Here is a 23,291-nt window from a genome sequence, read left to right as displayed (position 1 = left end):
TTAAGGCTGTGCAATTGGGCAATTAGTTGAATTAGTTGAAAGGGGTGTGTTAAAAAAAATAGCAGTGTGGCATTCAATCACTGAGGTCATCAATTTTGTGAAGAAACAGGTTTGAATCAGGTGGCCCCTATTTAAGGATGAAGCCAACACTTGTTGAACATGCATTTGAAAGCGGAGGAAAATGGGTCGTTCAAGACATTGTTCAGAAGAACAGCGTACTTTGATTAAAAAGTTGATTAGAGAGGGGAAAACCTATAAAGAGGTGCAAAAAATGATAGGCTGTTCAGCTAAAATGATCTCCAATGCCTTAAAATGGAGAGCAAAACCAGAGAGACGTGGAAGAAAACGGAAGACAACCATCAAAATGGATAGAAGAATAACCAGAATGGCAAAGGCTCAGCCAATGATCACCTCCAGGATGACCAAAGACAGTCTGGAGTTACCTGTAAGTACTGTGACAGTTAGAAGACGTCTGTGTGAAGCTAATCTATTTTCAAGAATCCCCCGCAAAGTCCCTCTGTTAAAAAAAAGGCATGTGCAGAAGAGGTTACAATTTGCAAAAGAACACATCAACTGGCCTAAAGAGAAATGGAGGAACATTTTGTGGACTGATGAGAGTAAAATTGTTCTTTTTGGGTCCAAGGGCCACAGGCAGTTTGTGAGACGACCCCCAAACTCTGAATTCAAGCCACAGTACACAGTGAAGACAGTGAAGCATGGAGGTGCAAGCATCATGATATGGGCATGTTTCTCCTACTATGGTGTTGGGCCTATTTATCGCATACCAGGGATCATGGATCAGTTTGCATATGTTAAAATACTTGAAGAGGTCATGTTGCCCTATGCTGAAGAGGACATGCCCTTGAAATGGTTGTTTCAACAAGACAATGACCCAAAACACACTAGTAAACGGGCAAAGTCTTGGTTCCAAACCAACAAAATTAATGTTATGGAGTGGCCAGCCCAATCTCCAGACCTTAATCCAATTGAGAACTTGTGGGGTGATATCAAAAATGCTGTTTCTGAAGCAAAACCAAGAAATGTGAATGAATTGTGGAATGTTGTTAAAGAATCATGGAGTGGAATAACAGCTGAGAGGTGCCACAAGTTGGTTGACTCCATGCCACACAGATGTCAAGCAGTTTTAAAAAACTGTGGTCATACAACTAAATATTAGTTTAGTGATTCACAGGATTGCTAAATCCCAGAAAAAAAAATGTTTGTACAAAATAGTTTTGAGTTTGTACAGTCAAAGGTAGACACTGCTATTTTTTTGAACACACCGCTTTCAACTAATTGCCCAATTGCACAGCCTTAAGAGCGTGCATATCATGAATGCTGGGTCTTGTTTGTTTTCTGACAATCTACTGAACCTACTGGTAACTTGTTTGCCACGTAGCAATAAAAAATATACAAAAAACCTTGATTATTCTGGTTAGTCACATTGTACTGCTATTATTTTGAACAATACTGTATATTCATAGAAAGTTTGTCAGGAAAAGCCGATTCAAGAACTTGGGAGAGCTCGACAAGGAGTGGACTGAAGCCAGAGTCAGCTCATCAAGAGTCACCACACTCAGACATCTTCAGGAAAAGGGCTACAGCGGTCACATTCCTAGAACCAAGCCACACCTGAAAAATAAAAAAAATGAAGCATTTCAACTGAGCTAAGGAGAAAATAACTGGATGGTTGCTCCATGATCCACAGTCCTCTTTTCAGATGAAAGAAGATGTATCATTTCATTTGGAAATCAAGATCTGAAGTGGCACAGAATCTAAAGTCCAATGTGAAGTTTCAAATGTCAATGATGATTTGGAGAACCGTGACTGCTGTCTGCTTCTGTTGGTCCCAAGCGCACTGGGGACAGGGGGGACATGACCCCAAGCGCACTGGGGACAGGGGGGACATGACCCCAAGCGCACTGGGGACAGGGGGGACATGACCCCAAGCGCACTGGGGACAGGGGGGACATGACCCCAAGCGCACTGGGGACAGGGGGGGCATGACCCCAAGCGCACTGGGGACAGGGGGGGCATGACCCCAAGCGCACTGGGGACAGGGGGGGCATGACCTCCCCCCCCCCCAGATTCATAGTGACCCGATTCGTCCCCCTCACTGTCTCAATGAAAGGCTCTATTGGTAAACAGAGGATTAAAGGGATAGTTCTCTTTCAAATAAAACGTAAGTATGTTTTAGCTTACCTCAAGGAGATCCAAGATGCAGGTTTTATTTGTCTCCGCAGTATTTCTGATTTTGATATTTTTAGGTCAAACCGTTCTTGTCTGTGACTCACATAATGGAGGTCTATGGTCACCACCTCAAAGAGCATGCACAGAGGAGTCCAACTTAAAAAATTCCCCATCATAAGTACACATTGATGACCTAAGACACGAAAAGAGTGGTTTGTGTAAGAAAACGAACAGTATTTATATCGTATTTACCCTTTTGTACACAACCACATCCAACTGATCTGAGGGCGCGAGTGCTTCCTGATGTGATGTGCGAGCGTGCTCTGGCTTAGTCTGCACAAGTGCTGAAAGCACCGGAAGTGATCTCTCGCGCGTGAACGTCACTCATTGTTTACACTTACTGTCTATGGTTTACATAAGGATTTCTGAAGTATAACCTTTCACTGTGAAGTTCTAAAAATATTTAGACGTAAAGGAAATTGCAATGGAAGATGATTTCAATATATCCATAGACAAAGTTTAAATTTTTTTTTGAACCAGAATACACAGACAAAGTACTCAGGAGCGATCCGCTGCAGCAACACGTCTTCAAGCCTCAGTGAGACAGAGATCTCTTCAAAATTGGTGGTGTTTTAGTAGCAAGTGCTGTGAGATTCGAACAGAAGTGGAGAGCATATGTTGTCATGAATAGAACTACTACAAGACGACAACGAGGACATTGACAGTATCGCATCACACACCTGCCTGACTGAAGTTCCTGAGCTTTCTCCGTTCATCTGCTACCAAAGACGCAGCATTTTGCACATTGTGATAAACTGGAGGCGATGTCTAATGCCAGAGGGACCCAATGGCACGCTGTCAATAGAGTGAGTAATGCGTTGTATTTTTATTATAAATCGCAACGATTATAGGGTGCATTATTAACAAATTACAATTACTGCATTATATTACAGACAGTGCAGATTGGTGGTGTATCATGTGGTAAACAGTAAACAATGAGTGAAGTTCACGCGCGTGAGAAGTTCACATCACATCAGGAAGCACAAGCGCACTCAGATCAGTTGCACGTGGTTGTGTACAAGAGGTAAAAACGATATAAAATACGGTTCGTTTTCTTACATAAACCGCGTGTTTCGTGTCTTAGGTCATCAGTGTGTACTTATGATGGGGAATTGTTTAATTTGGACTCCTCTGTGCCTGCTCTTTGAGGTGGTGACCATAGACCTCAATTATGTGAGTCACAGACAAGAACGGTTGGACCTAAAAATATCAAAATGGGAAATACCGCGGAAACAAAGAAACCTACATCTTGGATGTCCTTGAGGTAAGCTAAAACATACCAAAATTTTATTTGAAAGGGAACTATCCCTTTAATCTGAGTTTCTGCTATGTATATTAGTCTAGAAGCGAGTAGAAGCGACCTGGCCCACTGCTCCTTAAACGTGTACTAAATGATTTTTGAAACACGCTTTTGACCGCAGTGTCTGACCAAATCCCAAAAAACACTTGTAGCCAATTAGCGGTTAGGGGGCATGTCTTGTCCTGATAGACGAGAAGACAACGTACAATTTGAGTGCACAGGACGCATATTACATAACATTTACATTTAGCAGATGCTTTTATTAAAAATTAGCATATTAACAGATCAACTACAGATTGAGATGGCAGATAAAAGAGGGTTTACAATCAGGCAAGAGGTAGGAACCGCGTAAATATTGGAGCAGGTATCCAACGGTGGAGAGAAACTCAAGGATTGGGAAGGTCTCAAATTGGACACTGAGATTTTTTGGTTTCTTTTTGATAGGTGAGTAACGTTGATTATGCGTTGTTTCACACAACTTATCAATGTTGGCTTTTGTTTAAATATGCTTGTCATCTTCGCTTGTTTCCACTATCGTCGTTGCCATGGTTGCGTATGTACATGTGGGACAAAGATTTAAAAATAGGGGTGAGGCACGGTGGCCGAGAGAGCTCAACTTCACAAAACACAGATAGAAAAAGCACCAGCAAATTAATAAAACATCAGTTTGACAGCACACATGCTGCAAATACTCGCAACACAATACAAAAACAAGCTGCAGATGCTCACAACAGAAATACAGACACCTGCAAATATTCAACACAAAATAGTAAATAGGCCATTTAGTTTTTGTAAAGTATCTTATAAAAGTTAGCCAGTTTACGAAACCTTTCACATTTACTGTAATCGTGTATTTAGTCAGCTTATTTAGGCTAATATTCACACACAAAAAACTAAGAAATCTTATTATAAATGAGTCACTGTGGAAAATGTACATGTTGGGATGTGCTTGAATAAGCCATTTTCGAGGAGTGAGGCAGAGTCTTAACTTTCATGAACAACATCTCTTTGGATGAGAGATGTTATTCTTTGCAACTTTACAGATCTTTACGTACCAAGAACTTGTAACACTCTAAAGAGAAAAGCAAAAAATTAAGTTTCATCATATGACCCTTTAAACTTCTCATGGACCGATGACGTAAATACACCTGCATCAAATAACTTGAAAGATCAAAGTGCATTTTTTTTGTATACTTCCAAGTGAATTCGTTTGAAAGTTATACACTTAGGATTAATCCTATGGCTTAAATTTTCCTTTTTGGCTGAACAAACCATTTAAAAAAAAAAAAAAAAAAGCACACACACACACCACAAACTTGCCTCCATTGTACAAAATGATTGACCAACACATTTTTTTATACCATAAATGGTTTTAATAAACTTTAATGAATTAAGCTTAAAAGACAAGTTAATTTAAAAAAAAAAAAAAAAAAGAGTTTTGAAAAACCATTGACATTCACACAGCAGACAAGGACACCTTGTGCGCACTTAACACAAATCCAGCAATTACAGTGACACCGATGAGAACCTACAAACCAAAATCAGAGTGAGAAACCAGTCACAAGCACTAGATATGGTTTAACTTTAAGGGAGTCTTTTTTTCTAAAAAATAAAAAGGTTGACTCAGTGACACATCCTCAGCATGTTGCCTACATTGTTCAAAAACCATTGCATTTCAATCTGTAAAGCAGACACTAAAGTCATGTCACAATAAGTGCATTTATGCGAAGACTACAAGCAGCTCAAATGCTTTCAAAGCTGTGCATGAAAGTCAAACATTTAACCCTCTATGAAACACACCCAGCACTGCAACAAAATAAGACCTGTAGTGCACAACCTGAAAGGCAGTTTCATATTAAACCATCTCAGGAAACTAGCCAAAAACAAGGAAACACTGGAATACAATGAAATTAAACCTTTACAACATTAAATCAGTTAAAAATTTGACATTGCAGATGCTTTTTTTTTAATACAAATAACATTTTCAAAAATCACATAGCCATCTTAATCTCAGCATTTTGTGAACCATTTACAAAGATAGAACACAGTACAGCATAATGACACTCAGAGGAAAAATGTAAGCCTGGGATAGGTTTGTTGCGGTTGATGCTGGCTTTAGAATTCTAGTAGTTTTAAGACCCAATTTTGGCTTAAGGCCAGTAGTTTTGGTAGCAGATGTTGGTTTTATAATAGCCGTGGTTTTGGTACCTGATGTCGGCTTCATAATAGCAGTGGTTTTGGTAGTCGAAGTCGGCTTCATAATAGCGGTGGTTTTGGTAGTCGAAGTCGGCTTCATAATAGCGGTGGTTTTGGTAGTCGAAGTCGGCTTCATAATAGCAGTGGTTTTGGTACCTGATGTCGGCTTCATAATAGCGGTGGTTTTGGTAGTCGAAGTCGGCTTTAGAATAGCGGTGGTTTTGGTAGTCGAAGTCGGCTTTAGAATAGCGGTGGTTTTGGTAGTCGAAGTCGGCTTTAGAATAGCGGTGGTTTTGGTAGTCGAAGTCGGCTTTAGAATAGCAGTGGTTTTGGTAGTCGAAGTCGGCTTCATAATAGCAGTGGTTTTGGTAGTCGAAGTCGGCTTTAGAATAGCAGTGGTTTTGGTAGTCGAAGTCGGCTTTAGAATAGCAGTGGTTTTGGTAGTCGAAGTCGGCTTTAGAATAGCAGTGGTTTTGGTAGTCGAAGTCGGCTTCATGATAGCGGTGGTTTTGGTAGTCGAAGTCGGCTTTAGAATAGCGGTGGTTTTGGTAGTCGAAGTCGGCTTTAGAATAGCAGTGGTTTTGGTAGTCGAAGTCGGCTTCATGATAGCGGTGGTTTTGGTAGTCGAAGTCGGCTTTAGAATAGCGGTGGTTTTGGTAGTCGAAGTCGGCTTTAGAATAGCGGTGGTTTTGGTAGTCGAAGTCGGCTTTAGAATAGCGGTGGTTTTGGTAGTCGAAGTCGGCTTTAGAATAGCGGTGGTTTTGGTAGTCGAAGTCGGCTTTAGAATAGCGGTGGTTTTGGTAGTCGAAGTCGGCTTTAGAATAGCGGTGGTTTTGGTAGTCGAAGTCGGCTTTAGAATAGCGGTGGTTTTGGTAGTCGAAGTCGGCTTCATAATAGCGGTGGTTTTGGTAGTCGAAGTCGGCTTCATAATAGCAGTGGTTTTGGTAGTCGAAGTCGGCTTCAGAATAGCGGTGGTTTTGGTAGTCGAAGTCGGCTTTAGAATAGCGGTGGTTTTGGTAGTCGAAGTCGGCTTCATGATAGCGGTGGTTTTGGTAGTCGAAGTCGGCTTCATAATAGCGGTGGTTTTGGTAGTCGAAGTCGGCTTCATAATAGCAGTGGTTTTGGTAGTCGAAGTCGGCTTTAGAATAGCGGTGGTTTTGGTAGTCGAAGTCGGCTTTAGAATAGCGGTGGTTTTGGTAGTCGAAGTCGGCTTTAGAATAGCGGTGGTTTTGGTAGTCGAAGTCGGCTTTAGAATAGCGGTGGTTTTGGTAGTCGAAGTCGGCTTTAGAATAGCGGTGGTTTTGGTAGTCGAAGTCGGCTTCATGATAGCGGTGGTTTTGGTAGTCGAAGTCGGCTTCATGATAGCGGTGGTTTTGGTAGTCGAAGTCGGCTTTAGAATAGCGGTGGTTTTGGTAGTCGAAGTCGGCTTCATAATAGCGGTGGTTTTGGTAGTCGAAGTCGGCTTTAGAATAGCGGTGGTTTTGGTAGTCGAAGTCGGCTTTAGAATAGCAGTGGTTTTGGTAGTCGAAGTCGGCTTCATGATAGCGGTGGTTTTGGTAGTCGAAGTCGGCTTCATGATAGCGGTGGTTTTGGTAGTCGAAGTCGGCTTCATAATAGCAGTGGTTTTGGTAGTCGAAGTCGGCTTCATAATAGCAGTGGTTTTGGTAGTCGAAGTCGGCTTCATGATAGCGGTGGTTTTGGTAGTCGAAGTCGGCTTCATAATAGCGGTGGTTTTGGTAGTCGAAGTCGGCTTCATAATAGCAGTGGTTTTGGTAGTCGAAGTCGGCTTTAGAATAGCGGTGGTTTTGGTAGTCGAAGTCGGCTTTAGAATAGCGGTGGTTTTGGTAGTCGAAGTCGGCTTTAGAATAGCGGTGGTTTTGGTAGTCGAAGTCGGCTTTAGAATAGCGGTGGTTTTGGTAGTCGAAGTCGGCTTTAGAATAGCAGTGGTTTTGGTAGTCGAAGTCGGCTTCATGATAGCGGTGGTTTTGGTAGTCGAAGTCGGCTTCATAATAGCGGTGGTTTTGGTAGTCGAAGTCGGCTTCATAATAGCAGTGGTTTTGGTAGTCGAAGTCGGCTTCATAATAGCAGTGGTTTTGGTAGTCGAAGTCGGCTTCATGATAGCGGTGGTTTTGGTAGTCGAAGTCGGCTTCATAATAGCGGTGGTTTTGGTAGTCGAAGTCGGCTTCATAATAGCAGTGGTTTTGGTAGTCGAAGTCGGCTTTAGAATAGCGGTGGTTTTGGTAGTCGAAGTCGGCTTTAGAATAGCGGTGGTTTTGGTAGTCGAAGTCGGCTTTAGAATAGCAGTGGTTTTGGTAGTCGAAGTCGGCTTTAGAATAGCAGTGGTTTTGGTAGTCGAAGTCGGCTTTAGAATAGCAGTGGTTTTGGTAGTCGAAGTCGGCTTTAGAATAGCGGTGGTTTTGGTAGTCGAAGTCGGCTTCATGATAGCGGTGGTTTTGGTAGTCGAAGTCGGCTTCATAATAGCAGTGGTTTTGGTAGTCGAAGTCGAAGTCGGCTTTAGAATAGCAGTGGTTTTGGTAGTCGAAGTCGGCTTTAGAATAGCGGTGGTTTTGGTAGTCGAAGTCGGCTTTAGAATAGCGGTGGTTTTGGTAGTCGAAGTCGGCTTCATAATAGCGGTGGTTTTGGTAGTCGAAGTCGGCTTTAGAATAGCGGTGGTTTTGGTAGTCGAAGTCGGCTTTAGAATAGCAGTGGTTTTGGTAGTCGAAGTCGGCTTTAGAATAGCAGTGGTTTTGGTAGTCGAAGTCGGCTTCATGATAGCGGTGGTTTTGGTAGTCGAAGTCGGCTTCATAATAGCGGTGGTTTTGGTAGTCGAAGTCGGCTTCATAATAGCAGTGGTTTTGGTAGTCGAAGTCGGCTTCATAATAGCAGTGGTTTTGGTAGTCGAAGTCGGCTTCATGATAGCGGTGGTTTTGGTAGTCGAAGTCGGCTTCATAATAGCGGTGGTTTTGGTAGTCGAAGTCGGCTTCATAATAGCAGTGGTTTTGGTAGTCGAAGTCGGCTTTAGAATAGCGGTGGTTTTGGTAGTCGAAGTCGGCTTTAGAATAGCGGTGGTTTTGGTAGTCGAAGTCGGCTTTAGAATAGCAGTGGTTTTGGTAGTCGAAGTCGGCTTTAGAATAGCAGTGGTTTTGGTAGTCGAAGTCGGCTTTAGAATAGCAGTGGTTTTGGTAGTCGAAGTCGGCTTTAGAATAGCGGTGGTTTTGGTAGTCGAAGTCGGCTTCATGATAGCGGTGGTTTTGGTAGTCGAAGTCGGCTTCATAATAGCAGTGGTTTTGGTAGTCGAAGTCGAAGTCGGCTTTAGAATAGCAGTGGTTTTGGTAGTCGAAGTCGGCTTTAGAATAGCGGTGGTTTTGGTAGTCGAAGTCGGCTTTAGAATAGCGGTGGTTTTGGTAGTCGAAGTCGGCTTTAGAATAGCGGTGGTTTTGGTAGTCGAAGTCGGCTTTAGAATAGCAGTGGTTTTGGTAGTCGAAGTCAGCTTTAGAATAGCAGTGGTTGTGGTAGGCGATGTTGGCATTAGGAGGCCAGTAATTTTGGTACCCACTATCGGTGACCTCACAATCCTGCCATTGATGGGCTGAACACCCCTGAATGTGTTGGTCATTAGAGGGGAGTTGGAGTTTTTATTGATGTAGACAGTCGTAGTGAAGAGGTCAATCTATTTGGAGAAATCAAAATAATTTGAGCCAAATAGACCCTTTGATCCTACACTGCCAATGGGGGATGGGGGCACAAAATTAAGCACTATAGGCAAATGTATTTGAAACTAAAATTGCAACCATTTGCATCCATTTTTCTAGTTTTTAAGATTAATTTGTTCAAATGGCTTTCAATTTGCATAAGTTTTATGAAATCTTATGCATGATTGACCCACCACAGGTTAAGCCTATTTAAAGTAATCAAATTTATGTGCAATCCAAATATTGAATTTAGGCCCAAATATTTTTAGGAATACGGTCTAGACTTACCAAATCTTGGCTGACTTTAATGGGGTCTTTAAAGATGGTCCAAATCACACCTTCATCACAGTTGGGTGTAGTCAAAGACCCAAGATAGCGGTAATACTTAGTACGGTCCACTCCAGAAAGCAGATCATCCATGGTGAGCTTGTCGGAAACACGTGTTTTATCACCTGAAACAATACATACATTAACTTCTTTACATTACCAGCATACAGAACCACTTTCCTAATACTGTAGGATTGGGTCCAAACCTGCACTGGCAATTTCTGTGAGATAAGACATTAAGAGTTTCCAGCTCTCTGGTTTCCCAGTGTCATTAGAGGCCTGTGGGGGATTTAATTTAAAAGTCAGTTTAAAATCTTCTCCAAATATCAGAGACAACGAGGCAACATACCTCAATGAAGAAACCAAAAGCTGCTAATATCGAATCATTGGGCAGACTGCCATTGTGTTCAGCCTTACTCACGATATGCAACTGAAATACACACATCCTTTTAGAAAACCAGCAAAAACCAAGCTTTACATTTGATTTTCTTGATTTTCATACCTCCATAGAGTATCGTTTGCCATTCACACTATGTCCAGACCCAGGTGTGGCACTGCCATTACCCCAGTGAAAGTGAAACTGAGTACTTGCAAACAGGCCTGGCAGACCACCTCCTTCCACATGCATTTTCTTGTGATCAAGTGTAACTTGAACTGACGAGTAAAACAAATGTATTTTTCTCCCAGTTAGCCAGTTTTTCCCCCTCTACACAAAAACTTAAGATGAAACACACTACTTACTTGTGGTGCCAGTGTTTGTGATTTCAGTTAAGGTTGCATCTTCATTGTAGCCCGTGAAGGTGAAAGGAGTCAGAGTAGTATTAGTGTGCACATCGGTGGTTACAATGTCTATGGGAGACTGTTGAGTGCCATTACGGTCTTTTTCTGCGATTATGTGCCAAACGATGTCACCTGAAATGCAGAAAAAGCTTTCAAAACATCCTCACCTAGCTATTAGCATCAAATAATGTATAAGCTCTCATTTTGAAACCGCAGTGAACAGAACTCATAAATTCAAAAAGTCTCCACCCCCCCCCAAAAAAATAAAAATAAATACTACTTACTACATGAAGCCTTATGATAGCACCAAGCTAAGAAGCAGCACATGAAAAGGGAGAGTTATTTTGAAAACTCACATAATACACAATGATGCAAGGGTCACAGAAGTGACAAAGTAACCAAATGACAAAACAAACACTTACAAATGGAGTTAGGTGCACTGTGCAACATGTGCAACAGACAAGCAGCAAGGCAGGTTATAAAAACATTCACCTAAAAAAAAAATATTTTTTTTTTTATAGTAAAAATACTACCCATTTATGTTATGTAATTATCTGGCAGATCCATTAACAAGATCTAGAAATGCATAGGTCATTATAACTTTTAAACTATACATATTAAAAGCATATCAAATAATTTATTTTGAACATTTTTGTGAGTCTTGTGATTTTGTTAGGTTTTAGTGCAAAGAAAAACTGATATCTTACCATTTTAGACAATGAAATGATTATACTCTATCAGTCCTAAACTACAACACTTAACATTACAGTCACTTTTTTTTATCAGAAGCCAAAACTTGGCTCCTGTAAAATTGGCAAAACCCTGTTCAAGAACCACTATGCATGTAAAAAAATTATACTAAAAGGGTTTTCAAAGTTCTGAAATGGGCAAAGACATGACTATAACCAGGTATGAAAATGAGCTCAATGAGACAGGTGGTACCTAATGGGTGTTAAGTAATTAAGGCCTATTTGGTTCAGGTGCTTGATGGAAATTGAAGTTGACAGCAATCAAACTCGATCCCCAAACAGGTAGTTTGATGGTCTCTTTATAACCAAGGTTCCATGTTCAGTTGGTTTCCTTTTGTGCATGTCTGATGCAACTTATGCAATTTAAGGAAAGAAATGTAATAGTCAGTCAGTGATGTATAAATTATCCAATCGTCATATCCGAGTAAAAGTAAAAATACCTTTGTCTATTCTGACTCAAGTTAAGTTAGAGTAGCTCATTAGAAAAAAAAGAAAAGAAAAAAAAAAGATTTAAAGTAATATCAGACATTAAAGTCATATTAAAACGTTTTAAGCATTAAAACATGCTTAAGACGAAAGAATGGAAAACAGAGAATGTTTGAGTACACGTGCATTAACATTTTATTTTATTAAAATAAATGTATTTAAATTGTCTTCATCCTAATCTTCAGGGCTGTTCGATATGAAACAAAAAAAAACTATTGCGATTTCTTTGATCAATTTAGAGATTTCAATTTTAATCACAATTTTGACACACACAGATATGCTTTACAGTCATAAATGCATTCAGGATGATTTTGAAACATATTTCCAAAAGAAAAACAATTAGACCTTTATCAAAAAGTTGTTAGGTCTCTAGACCAGACATAAGTGAAAAATAATCACTATAGTTAAGGTGTAACCAAATAGACTTAAGGCAAAAAAATGTATAAATAAATAAATCCAGTGTCCAGGGACTTTTTTTTTTCTTTTTTTGCCATGCATTGTTCATAGAGCTCATTAATTGTAGCGGTGCAGTGCGTATACACTGTGTATGCAGTCAGCAGCGAGAGCGCATAAATGTAAGTGAAAGCACATTAATTTAATGCACAAGTGTGAATCTCTCCGCTCCCATGCAGATTTCCTTTGCTTTGTCAAAAAACCAGACATGCTTGCTCAGATACACGCTGCTCTCGCCCGGAGAAAGTGTGCACACTTAAAATGTGTCTCCTCTCACCTGTGTACTCACAACTCTCTCTATGCTCATGTGCAAGATATTAATTATTTTTGCACGTTTTTATTTATAGCCTTCTACCGCGTTCAGTGTGAACACTCTGATTTGTTAACATGGGCTCGGAAAAAAGGCGCATAACAGACAGTGTGTGAACCTGGAGTCCGGGAGACCAGGAGTCAGAGATGCATTCAATTAATAATAATTTTACTTAAAGAAAATAGTTTGCAGTTTCATCTGCAGAAGTCAGCTTCAGAACTCTCGACGGAGTTTGTAGGCCGCACTGCGTACAACTCAGAATCAACAGCAATTATACTCCAGACAGAAGATACTAATTACGTCAAAGTACTGGTCATCAGAAATCTGATTGGTTCCAAAACCTAGATAAACTCCACATTTGGACATAAGCATCTCCCGCATATCTCCAATGATTGTAGCAGGCGTCAGCACTGGTGAAGAAGACACCTCATCTCAGGTCAGGATGTCAGCAGAAACAGAGCATAGGTGCTGACACACACACACATACACACAGCGGCCATATCTACAATTCAAGGTTTTCTAGCATTGGCAAGTGTCTTATCATTACGGTTGGATACACACACATAATATGCAGAAATTAATCTTGAGGAATAGAAATACAGGATAGAGCAGGAATCCTAATGTCTAATATACATTTCTAAAAGTCACAGTTCTCTTGTTCCTCGCAGCACAGGTAGAAGATAGCTGGCCATGTGACCCCAGGAGAAGGAATACACTCAACATGTGTTCACACCTGTTATTCTACATACTACATATATTCTATATACTCTTATCACTTCTGAAAGGATAAACATGTATTCTCTATCTATACGAGTATAGATGGCTTTTTACTTATTTAGTTAAATTCAAACAATCTTGGAGGCTAAATATTCATGAATAACTTGATAAATAGTCACACACAATAATGAAATAATGAAATAATTAATATAGTGAAGGAAGGATACAACCAGGGCGATGGAATCCACTCATCCTCTCCTTCAAATATAAATAATAAGCTAGTATTTCTTTAATGAACTAGCAAAACTATCATCAACTTATTTGGACCCTGGGCTGCAAATACTTTTTTCTTTTTTCTGAAATTTAGTCTTATAAATCATCTGAAAGCTTTCCATTGATGTATGGCTTTTAAGGTCTGACAATATTTGGCCGAGATACAATTATTTGAAAATCTGGATTCGGAGTGTGCAAAAAAAAAATCAAAATACTGAGAAAATTGCCTTTAAAGTTGTCTAAATGAAGTTCTTAGTAATGTATATTACTATTAAAAAAATAAGTTTTGATATAGTTATGGTACGAAATTTTCTAAATATCTTTATAGAATATGATCTTTGCTTAATATCCTAATTATTTTTGTCATAAAAAATAGATCATTTTGACACATACATTTTTTTTGACTATTGGCAAAAAAATTTGGAAAAATGATTTGAAAATGGTTTGAAAATTGTTGGGTTTGTCGATATTTTCCCATCAGTTGCTTGCAAAACAACCCAAATTGAGATACCTTCAACCAAGCAATATTGATTTCATTTATTACTATCAAAAAAACCTAATTGAAATCCTAATTGTTATTGATTTTATTTATAAAAATAAACATATGAAGGAGAAACAATTGCATACAGAAGCCATGTGTGCTGATGTTACATTTGAGATCTATGACTTCACCCCCTGAACTTTCCCTTGATTTGTTTTGTACTTTCTCATTGGCTAGATATAGACATAGACAGACATAAAGATGCACTCGCTGATCAAACAGTCCATTGGCTGGTTTGAACAGGTCTGTTATAACCTCTGTTCACAGGTGTGTCGAGCACAGACAGCAGCCTAAAGATAACCCCTTTTGTGCTCTTCCCAGCATTTTAAAGAAACATCATATTTTAAAGAAATCTTCCATGGATTGGGTATTACAAAGGGAACTTTGTGCAAGTTAAAGCATGGCTTTATAAAGCTTTTGTGCGTACGCACACATTAAGGATGAAATCTACATAGAGTTTTATACATGAGGCCCCCGCACGACTGTGAGTCACTGACAGGTTAAGAGGGCTTTTACACTGGGCTCCTTTGCTGTGGTCCGAGCTCAAGCTTGATTGTTCCCTGCGCTGCCTGCAGCGTTGGTCTGCTTTCACACTCAATAGTTGTATCAAACCTAGTTGCGTTTGCAGTCACCTTATGTCATCGCAAACTCACACGGAAAATGCATGGAGAACACAACACACAAAACACTATACACAAAATACACCAGCTGCGCAGAGCCCCCAAAACACCAGGGGGCACCTTGCTCCATTTCATTTTTTTATTTGGCCAGCAGTTATGAACACTTGAAAGATAATTTAATGTAATGCAGTGTGCAGTCACCCTTTCTACGTAAAAATCTGTAAAATCATGTGAATGTCAAAGTATTGATGGTGACTAAAAACAACTAATTGAAAGTGTACAGAGCTGCAGAAGAGACACTATTTCTCAAGCTCTTTCCGCAAGTGTGATTCGAACCAGAGTGAAATACAAACAAATGTGCTTCATTCATTTGTTCATAACCACTTATTCCCCAGAAGGATTAAGCTCTGATAAAACATTTCCATTAATTTTTGTTAGATTTTTATACAATTGTAATATTTGTGTTACAAAATGCTTTCTATGTGTTCAGGTTTGACTGTAGTAATAATTCAAAAACTGACGCTTCAAATCAAAATTTCAAACTGAAAAAATAATCTTAACCTTTAAAAAAAGTTTTAATGTTAAATGTTAAAAGTTTAATGTCTAAATATACCCACAACTTAATAAAAATAAGTATTTATGTCAAAAACATTTTTATATAGGAATCTGCTAAACCACGGAATTGCAGATGTTTTTCTTATTTTACTCCCAACAGATGTCACTAATCTGGTTTCAAAAACTGAATTTTAAAGGCACTAACTCTATTTTAACATTAAATACTTTGCATTCTTTGAAAAGTAATATAAAAATATATATATATTTTAAAGGGGGATGAAATGCTATTTCATGCATACTGAGTTTTTTACACTGTTAAAGAGTTGGATTCCCATGCTAAACATGGACAAAGTTTCAAAAATTAAGTTGTACGTTTGAAGGAGTATTTTTGTTCCCAAAATACTCCTTCCGGTTTGTCACAAGTTTCTGAAAGTTTTTTTCGAGTATGGCTCTGTGTGACATTAGGAATTTCCTTATATGGGTCCTAAGGCACTTCTGCCGGAAGAGCGCGCGCTACCGTATAGCAGAGCACTGAGAGCACAGACATTCACTGATCAGAGGGATTCACTGATCAGAGCGAGAGCATCACGAAAAGTCACAAAAGAAGTGTGTTTTTTGTTGCCAGGGCAAGACAACCCTGCACAGAAAAAAAAAAAACAGCATTAAGGGACCAGTTGATGGAGTTTATTTTTACAGAGCATCAACGGAGTTCTGCAAGTGTTTTTGTTTGTTCCCTGCATTTCGAAGATGCTTGTTCACAAGGCCCAGTTTGACGACGGATTTGCGTATCGTTTATTTCTTAAGAATGAAGCAATCCCAAGGAAAAGGGTCACAATCGTGTGTTGGAACCGCAGGCGGTGAGTAAAACTGCTTCAAATATCTCTGCCTCCTTGTTAGTGCGTCCCCTCCCATGCCAGAGACCCGGGTTCGAGCCCCGCTCGGAGCGAGTCGTTGCTGCTGCTGCTTTCGTTCAGTTTCAGCTTATGGATCTGATTCTGGATCATAAATAAACGGCTGAATCTGACTGTTAGCCATGGTTTGTTTTGAATGATGGGTTTTCCCTCACGGTAATGTCACAGCTTCCACATGCTTTCAACGCAAAAGCCTATTCGCGCTCGTGATTCTTTAGCTCCGCCCACACATCACGCCTCCAGCCGGTCGTGTTTTTCCGGGAAAAATCGGTACAGACTATCTTTCTCTTATGAATATAATACAACTAAAGACTTTTTGGATTTATGAAGGATGCAGTACTACTCTATATGTACTCAAGATTAACAGGATATTGAGTGAAAATGAGCATTTCACCCCCCCTTTAAATAGTTTTTTTTTTTTTTTTTTCAATGGACAGAAATTTATCGTAATTACTGCATAACTCCACTGACGATTTTTTTTTAAGGAAACGTATATGAATACCAGGTTTCCAAGCAAGTTTTGCACCGCACACAAAATCTGGTTAAATACATTTGCATATAATAATCCCAACTGACTCTCTATCTACTAGATGCACGTTCAATGTTCTTTGTTGATAAATATTAGTCATTTATTTATTAGCCTATTAAAACCAATGCCAATGCAAAAGCACACAAAATAAATCACTGGGGACCGCATCGGCGTTATTGTGGAAAAATCATATGCTTTTGGAATCATTTTTATGAATTTATGAATTTAATAAAAGCAAACTTATAAAAGCAAACTTTCTTATATTCTAGATTCATTAGACACAATGAAACAAGTTTTTTTTGTTTTAATTCTGATGGTTATGACAAAGCTTAGGAAAATAAAAAATTCTGTATCTCTAAAATTGGAATATTCCATTTTAAACTTGATTAGTTTGCACTAGGGACAGGGGAGACATGACCCCCCCGATTCATAGTGAACCGATTCATCCCCCCTCACTATCTCAATGAAAGGCTGTAATGGTAAACAGGATTAATCTGATTTTAAGGGGGCGTGTCTTGTCCTGATAGCGAGAAGAGCGCTCAATTTGAGTGCACAAGACACATATTACCTCACATTTACATTTAGTAGGCGCTTTTAATCAAAATTAGCATATTAGCAGATCAACTACAGATTGAGATGGCAGATAAAAAAAAAAGGTGGGTTTACAATCAGGCAAGAGGTAGGATCCGCGTTAATATTGGAACAGGTTTCCATCGGTGGAGATTGGAATTGGACACATTCTTTTTGATAGGGGAGTAACGTTGATTTTGCGTTGTTTCACACAACTTATCCATGTTGGCTTTTGTTTGAATATGCTTGTGTCATCTTCGCTTGTTTCCGCGATCGTCGTTGCCATGGTTGCATATGTACATGTGGGACGAAGATTAAAAAAAAAATAGGGGCGAGGCACGGTGGTCGAGAAAGCTCAACTTCACAAAACGCATTCAAATAGAAAAAGCACCAGCAAATTAATAAAACATCATCAGTTTGACAGCACACGCTGCAAATACTCGCAACACAATGAAATAAAAAAAAAAAAACAAGCTGCAAATGCTCACAACACAAATACTAAGACCTGCAAATACTCAACACAAAATTACCCCAGCAAAAAGAATTTAAAAGTTTTTTTTTTTGTATCAATTACCATTTGTATAACCATGGTTGTACAAATACCATGGTTAAACTATGGTTAGAGTAGTAAATCCATGGTTATTTGTTGATTACAGTAACGCTTTTGTTTGCTTTTTTTAATGTATTTATTAATTTTCAATAGTAAATAGGTCATTTAGTTTTTGTAAGGTAAGTTGTAAGAGTTAGCCAGCTTACATAACCTCACATTTACAGTAATTGTGTATTTAGTATAATATTTCACACACAATAAAAAAAATAAAATAAAAAATAAAAAAAACCACCCCCCTAAGAAATCGTATTATAAACGAGTACGTTTTCCAAGGTGACATGTTGGGATGTGTTTGAATAAGCCATTTTCGAGGAGTGAGGCAGAGTCTTAACTTTCATGAAGAAAGTCTCTTTGGATGCGAGATGTTATTCTTTGCAACTTTACGCACCCAGAGCTTGTAACACTCTAAAGAGAAAAGCAAAAAATTAAGTTGCATCATATGACTCTTCAAACTTCTCATGGACCCATGGCGTACAACACCTGCCAAGTTGCATCAAATAGCTTGAAAGATCAAAGTGATCATTTTTAATCTTTTTTTTTTTTAATTTGATTGAAAGTTGTACACTTAGGATTAATTTATGGCTTTTTGGCTGAATGAACCCTTGCCTCCATTCTGTAAAATGATTGACGACACAAAAATGTAATTTTTTATACCATAAATGGTTTTAATAAACTTTAATGAATTAAGCTTAAAACACAAGTTAATAAAAAAAAAAAAAAAAAAAAACACCTTTGTACAAATGAGTTTTGAAAAACCATTGACATTCACACAGCAGACAAGGACACCTTGTGCGCACTTATTAACACAAATCAAGCAGTGAGAAACCAGTTACAAGCACTAGATATGGTTTAACTTTAAGGGAGTCTTTTTTTTTTTAATTAAGAGGTTGACTCAGTGACACATCCTAAGCATGTTGCCTACATTGTTCAAAAACCATTGCATTTCAATCTGTAAAGCAGACACTAAAGTCATGTTACAATAAGTGCATTTATGCAAAGACTACAAGCAGCTCAAACGCTTTCAAAAATGTGCATGAAAGTCAAACATTTAACCCCCTATGAAACACACCCAGTACTCCAACCAAATAAGACCTGTAGTGCACAACCTGAAAGGCAGTTTCATATTAAACCATCTCAGGAAACTAGCCAAAAACAAGGAAACATTTGAATACAATGAAATTAAACCTTTACAACATTAAATCCGTTAAAAATTGACATTGCAGATGGTTTTTTTTTTATACAAATAACATTATGCCATCTTAATCTCAGCATTTTGTGAACCATTTACAAAGATAGAACAACGTACAGCATAACGACACTCAGAGGAAAAATGTAAGCCTGGGATAGGGTTGTTGCGGTTGATGCTGGCTTTAAAATTCTAGTAGTTTTAAGACCCAATTTTGGCTTAAGGCCAGTAGTTTTGGTAGCAGATGTTGGCTTTATAATAGCAGTGGTTTTGGTAGCCGGAGTTGGCTTTATACTAGCAGTGGTTTTGTTAGCCGATGTTGGCTTTATACTAGCAGTGGTTTTGTTAGCCGATGTTGGCATTATAATAGCAGTGGTTTTGTTAGCCGATGTTGGCTTTATAATAGCAGTGGTTTTGTTAGCCGATGTTGGCTTTATACTAGCAGTGGTTTTGTTAGCCGATGTTGGCATTATAATAGCAGTGGTTTTGTTAGCCGATGTTGGCTTTATAATAGCAGTGGTTTTGTTAGCCGATGTTGGCTTTATACTAGCAGTGGTTTTGTTAGCCGATGTTGGCATTATAATAGCAGAGGTTTTGTTAGCCGATGTTGGCATTAGGAGGCCAGTAATTTTGGTACCCGCTATCTGGGACATCACAATCCTGCCATTGATGGGCTGAACACCCCTGAACGTGTTGGTCATTAGAGGGGAGTTGGAGGTTTTGTTGATGTAGACAGTCGTAGTGAAGAGGTCAATCTATTTGGAGAAATCAAAATAATTTGAGCCAAAGAGACCCTTTGATCCTACACTGCCAATGGGGAATGGGGGCACATAAAATTAGATGTTAAAAGTTTAGTGTCTAAATATACCCACAACTTAATAAAAATAAGTATTTATGTCAAAAACATTTTTATATAGGAATCTGCTAAACCACGGAATTGCAGATTCCGTGGTTTAGCACTATAGGCAAATCTATTTGAAACTAAAATTGGAACCATTTGCATCCATTTTCTAGTTTAAGATTAATTTGTTCAAATGGCTTTCCATTAGCATAAGTTTTATGAAATCTTATGCATGATTGACCCACCACAGGTTAAGCCCATTTAAAGTAACCAAATTTATGTGCAATCCAAATATTGAATTTAGGCCCAAATATTTTTAGGAATACGGTCTAGACTTACCAAATCTTGGCTGACTTTAATGGGGTCTTTAAAGATGGTCCAAATTACACCTTCGTCGCAGTTTGGTGTAGTCAAAGACCCAAGATAGCGGTAATACTTAGTACGGTCCACTCCAGAAAGCAAATCATCCATGGTGAGCTTGTCGGAAACACGCGTTTTATCACCTGAAACAATACATACATTAACTTCTTTACATTACCAGCATACAGAACCACTTTCCTAATACTGTAGGATTGGGTCCAAACCTGCACTGGCAATTTCTGTGAGATTAGACGTTAAGATTTTCCAGCTCTCTGGTTTCCCAGTGTCATTAGAGGCCTGTGGGGGATTTAATTTAAAATAGTCAATTTAACATTTTCTCCAAAAATCAGAGGCAACGAGGCAACATACCTCAATGAAGAAACCAAAAGCTGCTAATATCGAATCATTGGGCAGACTGCCATTGTGTTCAGCCTTACTCACGATATGCAACTGAAATACACACATCCTTTTAGACAACCAGTAAAAACCAAGCTTTACATTTGAATTACTTGATTTTCATACCTCCATAGGGTATTGTTTGCCATTCACACGATGTTCAGATCCAGGTGTGGTGCTGCCATTACCCCAGTGAAAGTGAAACTGAGTACTTGCAAACAGGCCTGGCAGACCACCTCCTTCCACATGCATTTTCTTGTGATCAAGTGTAACTTGAACTGACGAGTAAAACAAATGTATTTTGTTCCCAGTTAGCCAGTTTTTCCCCCCTACACAAAAACTTAAGATGAAACACACTACTTACTTGTGGTGCCAGTGTTTGTGATTTCAGTTAAGGTTGCATCTTGATTGTAGCCGGTAAAGGTGAAAGGAGTCAGAGTAGTATTAGCCTGCACATTGGTGGTTACAATGTCTATGGGAGACTGTTGAGTTCCATTACAGTCTTTTTCTGCGATTATGGGCCAAACGAGGTCACCTGAGATGCAGAAAAATCTTTCAAAACATCTTCAACTAGTTATTAGCATCAAATAATGCAGAAGCTCTCATTTTGAAACCGCAGTGAACGGAGCGCATTATAAAAGTTCAAAAAGTTTCCACCCAAAAAAATAAATAAAACACTACTTACTACATGAAGCCTTATGATAGCACCAAGCTAAGAAGCAGCACATGAAAAGGGAGAGTTATTTTGAAAACTCACATAATACACAATGATGCAACAGTCACAGAAGTGACAAAGTAACCAAATGACAAAACAAACAAACACTTACAAATGGAGGTAGGTGCACTGGGCAATATGTGCAACAGACAAGCAGCAAGGCAGGTTATAAAAACGTTCACCTAAGAAAAAAAATTAATAATAATAATAATGAAATAAAAGCAGTAAAAACAATACCCATTTATGGTATGAAATTATCTGGCAGATCCATTAACAAGATCTAGAAATGCATAGGTAATTATATATTTTAAACAATACATATTAAAAGCATATCAAATAATTTATTTTGCACATATATGTGAATTTTGTGATTTTTGTTAGGTTTTAGTGCAAAGAAAAACTGATATCTTACCATTTTAGACAATGAAAAGATTATACTCTATCAGTCCTAAACTACAACACTTAACATTACAGTCACTTTTTTTTTTTTTTTATCAGAAGCCAAAACTAGGTTCCTGTAAAATCGGCAAAACCCTGTTCAAGAACTACTATGCATGTAAAAAAATGTATACTAAAAGGGTTTTCAAAGTTCTGAAATGGGCAAAGACATGACTATAACAAAATCGAGGTATCAAAATGAGCTCATTGAGACAGGTGGTACCTAATGGGTGTTAAGTAATTAAGGCCTATTTGGTTCAGGTGTTTGATGGAAATTGAAGTTGACAGCAATCAAACTCCATCCCCAAACAGCTAGTTTGATGGTCTCTTTATAACCAAGGTTCCATGTTCAGTTGGTTTCCTTTTGCATGTCTGATGCAACTTATGCAATTTAAGGAAAGAAATGTTATAGTCAGTGATGTATAAATTATCCAATCGTCATATCCAAGTAAAAATACCTTTGTCTATTCTGACTCAAGTTAAGTTAGAGTAGCTCATTAGGGAAAAAAAAGAAAAGGAAAAAAAAGATTTGAAGTAAAATCAGACATTAAAGTCATATTAAAACTTTTTAAGCATTAAAACAGAGAATGTTTGAGTACATGTGCATTGACATTTTATTTTATTAAAATAAATTTATTTAAATTGTCTTCATCCTAAATTAAAGGGTGCATTGTGTAAACAGTGATTGTGTTGTTAAACCAAAAATATCAACCCATGTATAAGGTGTAGGGGAATTACAGTTAAAATCCAAGGACCAGATATGATGAATGAAGACCAGGAGTCAGAGATGCATTCAATTAATAATAATTTTACTTAAAGAAAATAGTTTGCAGTTTCATCTGCAGAAGTCAGCTTCAGAACTCTCGACGGAGTTCTTAGGCTGCTCTGTGTACAAATCAGAATCACCAAAAATTATACTCCAGACAGAAGATACTAATTACGTCAAAGTACTGGTCATCAGAAATCTGATTGGTTCCAAAACCTAGATAAACTCCACATTTGGATATAAGCATCTCCCGCATATCTCCAATGATTGTAGCAGGCGTCAGCACTGGTGAAGAAGACACCTCATCTCAGGTCAGGATGTCAGCAGAAACAGAGCATAGGTGCTGACACACACACACATACACACAGCTCCCTTATGTACAATTCAAGGTTTTCTAGCATTGGCAAGTGTCTTATCATTACGGTTGGATACACACACATAATATGCAGAAATTAATCTTGAGGAATAGAAATACAGGATAGAGCAGGAATCCTAATGTCTAATATACATTTCTAAAAGTCACTGTTCTCTTGTCCCTCGCAGCACAGGTAGAAGATAGCTGGCCATGTGACCCCAGGAGAAGGAATACACTCAACATGTGTTCACACCTGTTATTCTACATACTACATATATTCTATATACTCTTATCACTTCTGAAAGGATAAACATGTATTCTCTTTCTATACGAGTATAGATGGCTTTTTACTTATTTAGTTAAAA

General features: G+C 38.5%; 2 protein-coding genes across 3 annotated transcripts; both read right to left on the bottom strand.

Annotated features, from left to right (window-relative positions):
• Positions 1 to 5,056: 5,056 nt before the first annotated feature.
• LOC113112188 (carbonic anhydrase 4-like) lies at positions 5,057 to 11,439 on the bottom strand. The gene is made up of 10 exons (XM_026277629.1): positions 11,253 to 11,439; positions 10,968 to 11,037; positions 10,830 to 10,856; positions 10,507 to 10,677; positions 10,268 to 10,419; positions 10,115 to 10,195; positions 9,972 to 10,044; positions 9,727 to 9,890; positions 9,115 to 9,416; positions 5,057 to 5,078 (listed from the first exon to the last, which is right to left on the bottom strand). Exons 1-10 carry the CDS (start codon positions 11,253 to 11,255, stop codon positions 5,057 to 5,059), a joined length of 1,065 nt encoding a protein of 354 aa, XP_026133414.1. The 5' UTR covers positions 11,256 to 11,439.
• Positions 11,440 to 18,735: 7,296 nt separating this feature from the next.
• LOC113111993 (carbonic anhydrase 4-like) lies at positions 18,736 to 22,010 on the bottom strand. Of its 2 annotated transcripts, XM_026277318.1 has the most exons (10): positions 21,780 to 22,010; positions 21,480 to 21,549; positions 21,338 to 21,364; positions 21,017 to 21,187; positions 20,779 to 20,930; positions 20,626 to 20,706; positions 20,481 to 20,553; positions 20,236 to 20,399; positions 19,626 to 19,810; positions 18,736 to 19,553 (listed from the first exon to the last, which is right to left on the bottom strand). In XM_026277318.1, exons 1-10 carry the CDS (start codon positions 21,780 to 21,782, stop codon positions 19,154 to 19,156), a joined length of 1,326 nt encoding a protein of 441 aa, XP_026133103.1. In that variant the 5' UTR covers positions 21,783 to 22,010; the 3' UTR covers positions 18,736 to 19,153. The 2 variants fall into 2 exon arrangements, with proteins under 2 accessions (XP_026133103.1, XP_026133102.1); XM_026277317.1 differs by having other exon boundaries at positions 18,736 to 19,810.
• Between the last annotated feature and the right edge of the window lie 1,281 nt (positions 22,011 to 23,291).

This window comes from Carassius auratus, chromosome 12 (assembly GCF_003368295.1).
Source record: "Carassius auratus strain Wakin chromosome 12, ASM336829v1, whole genome shotgun sequence".
Classification (NCBI taxonomy): domain Eukaryota; kingdom Metazoa; phylum Chordata; class Actinopteri; order Cypriniformes; family Cyprinidae; genus Carassius; species Carassius auratus.
Note: the sequence above shows the minus strand (reverse complement) of the source record. Positions and strands in the feature narration are given on the sequence as shown.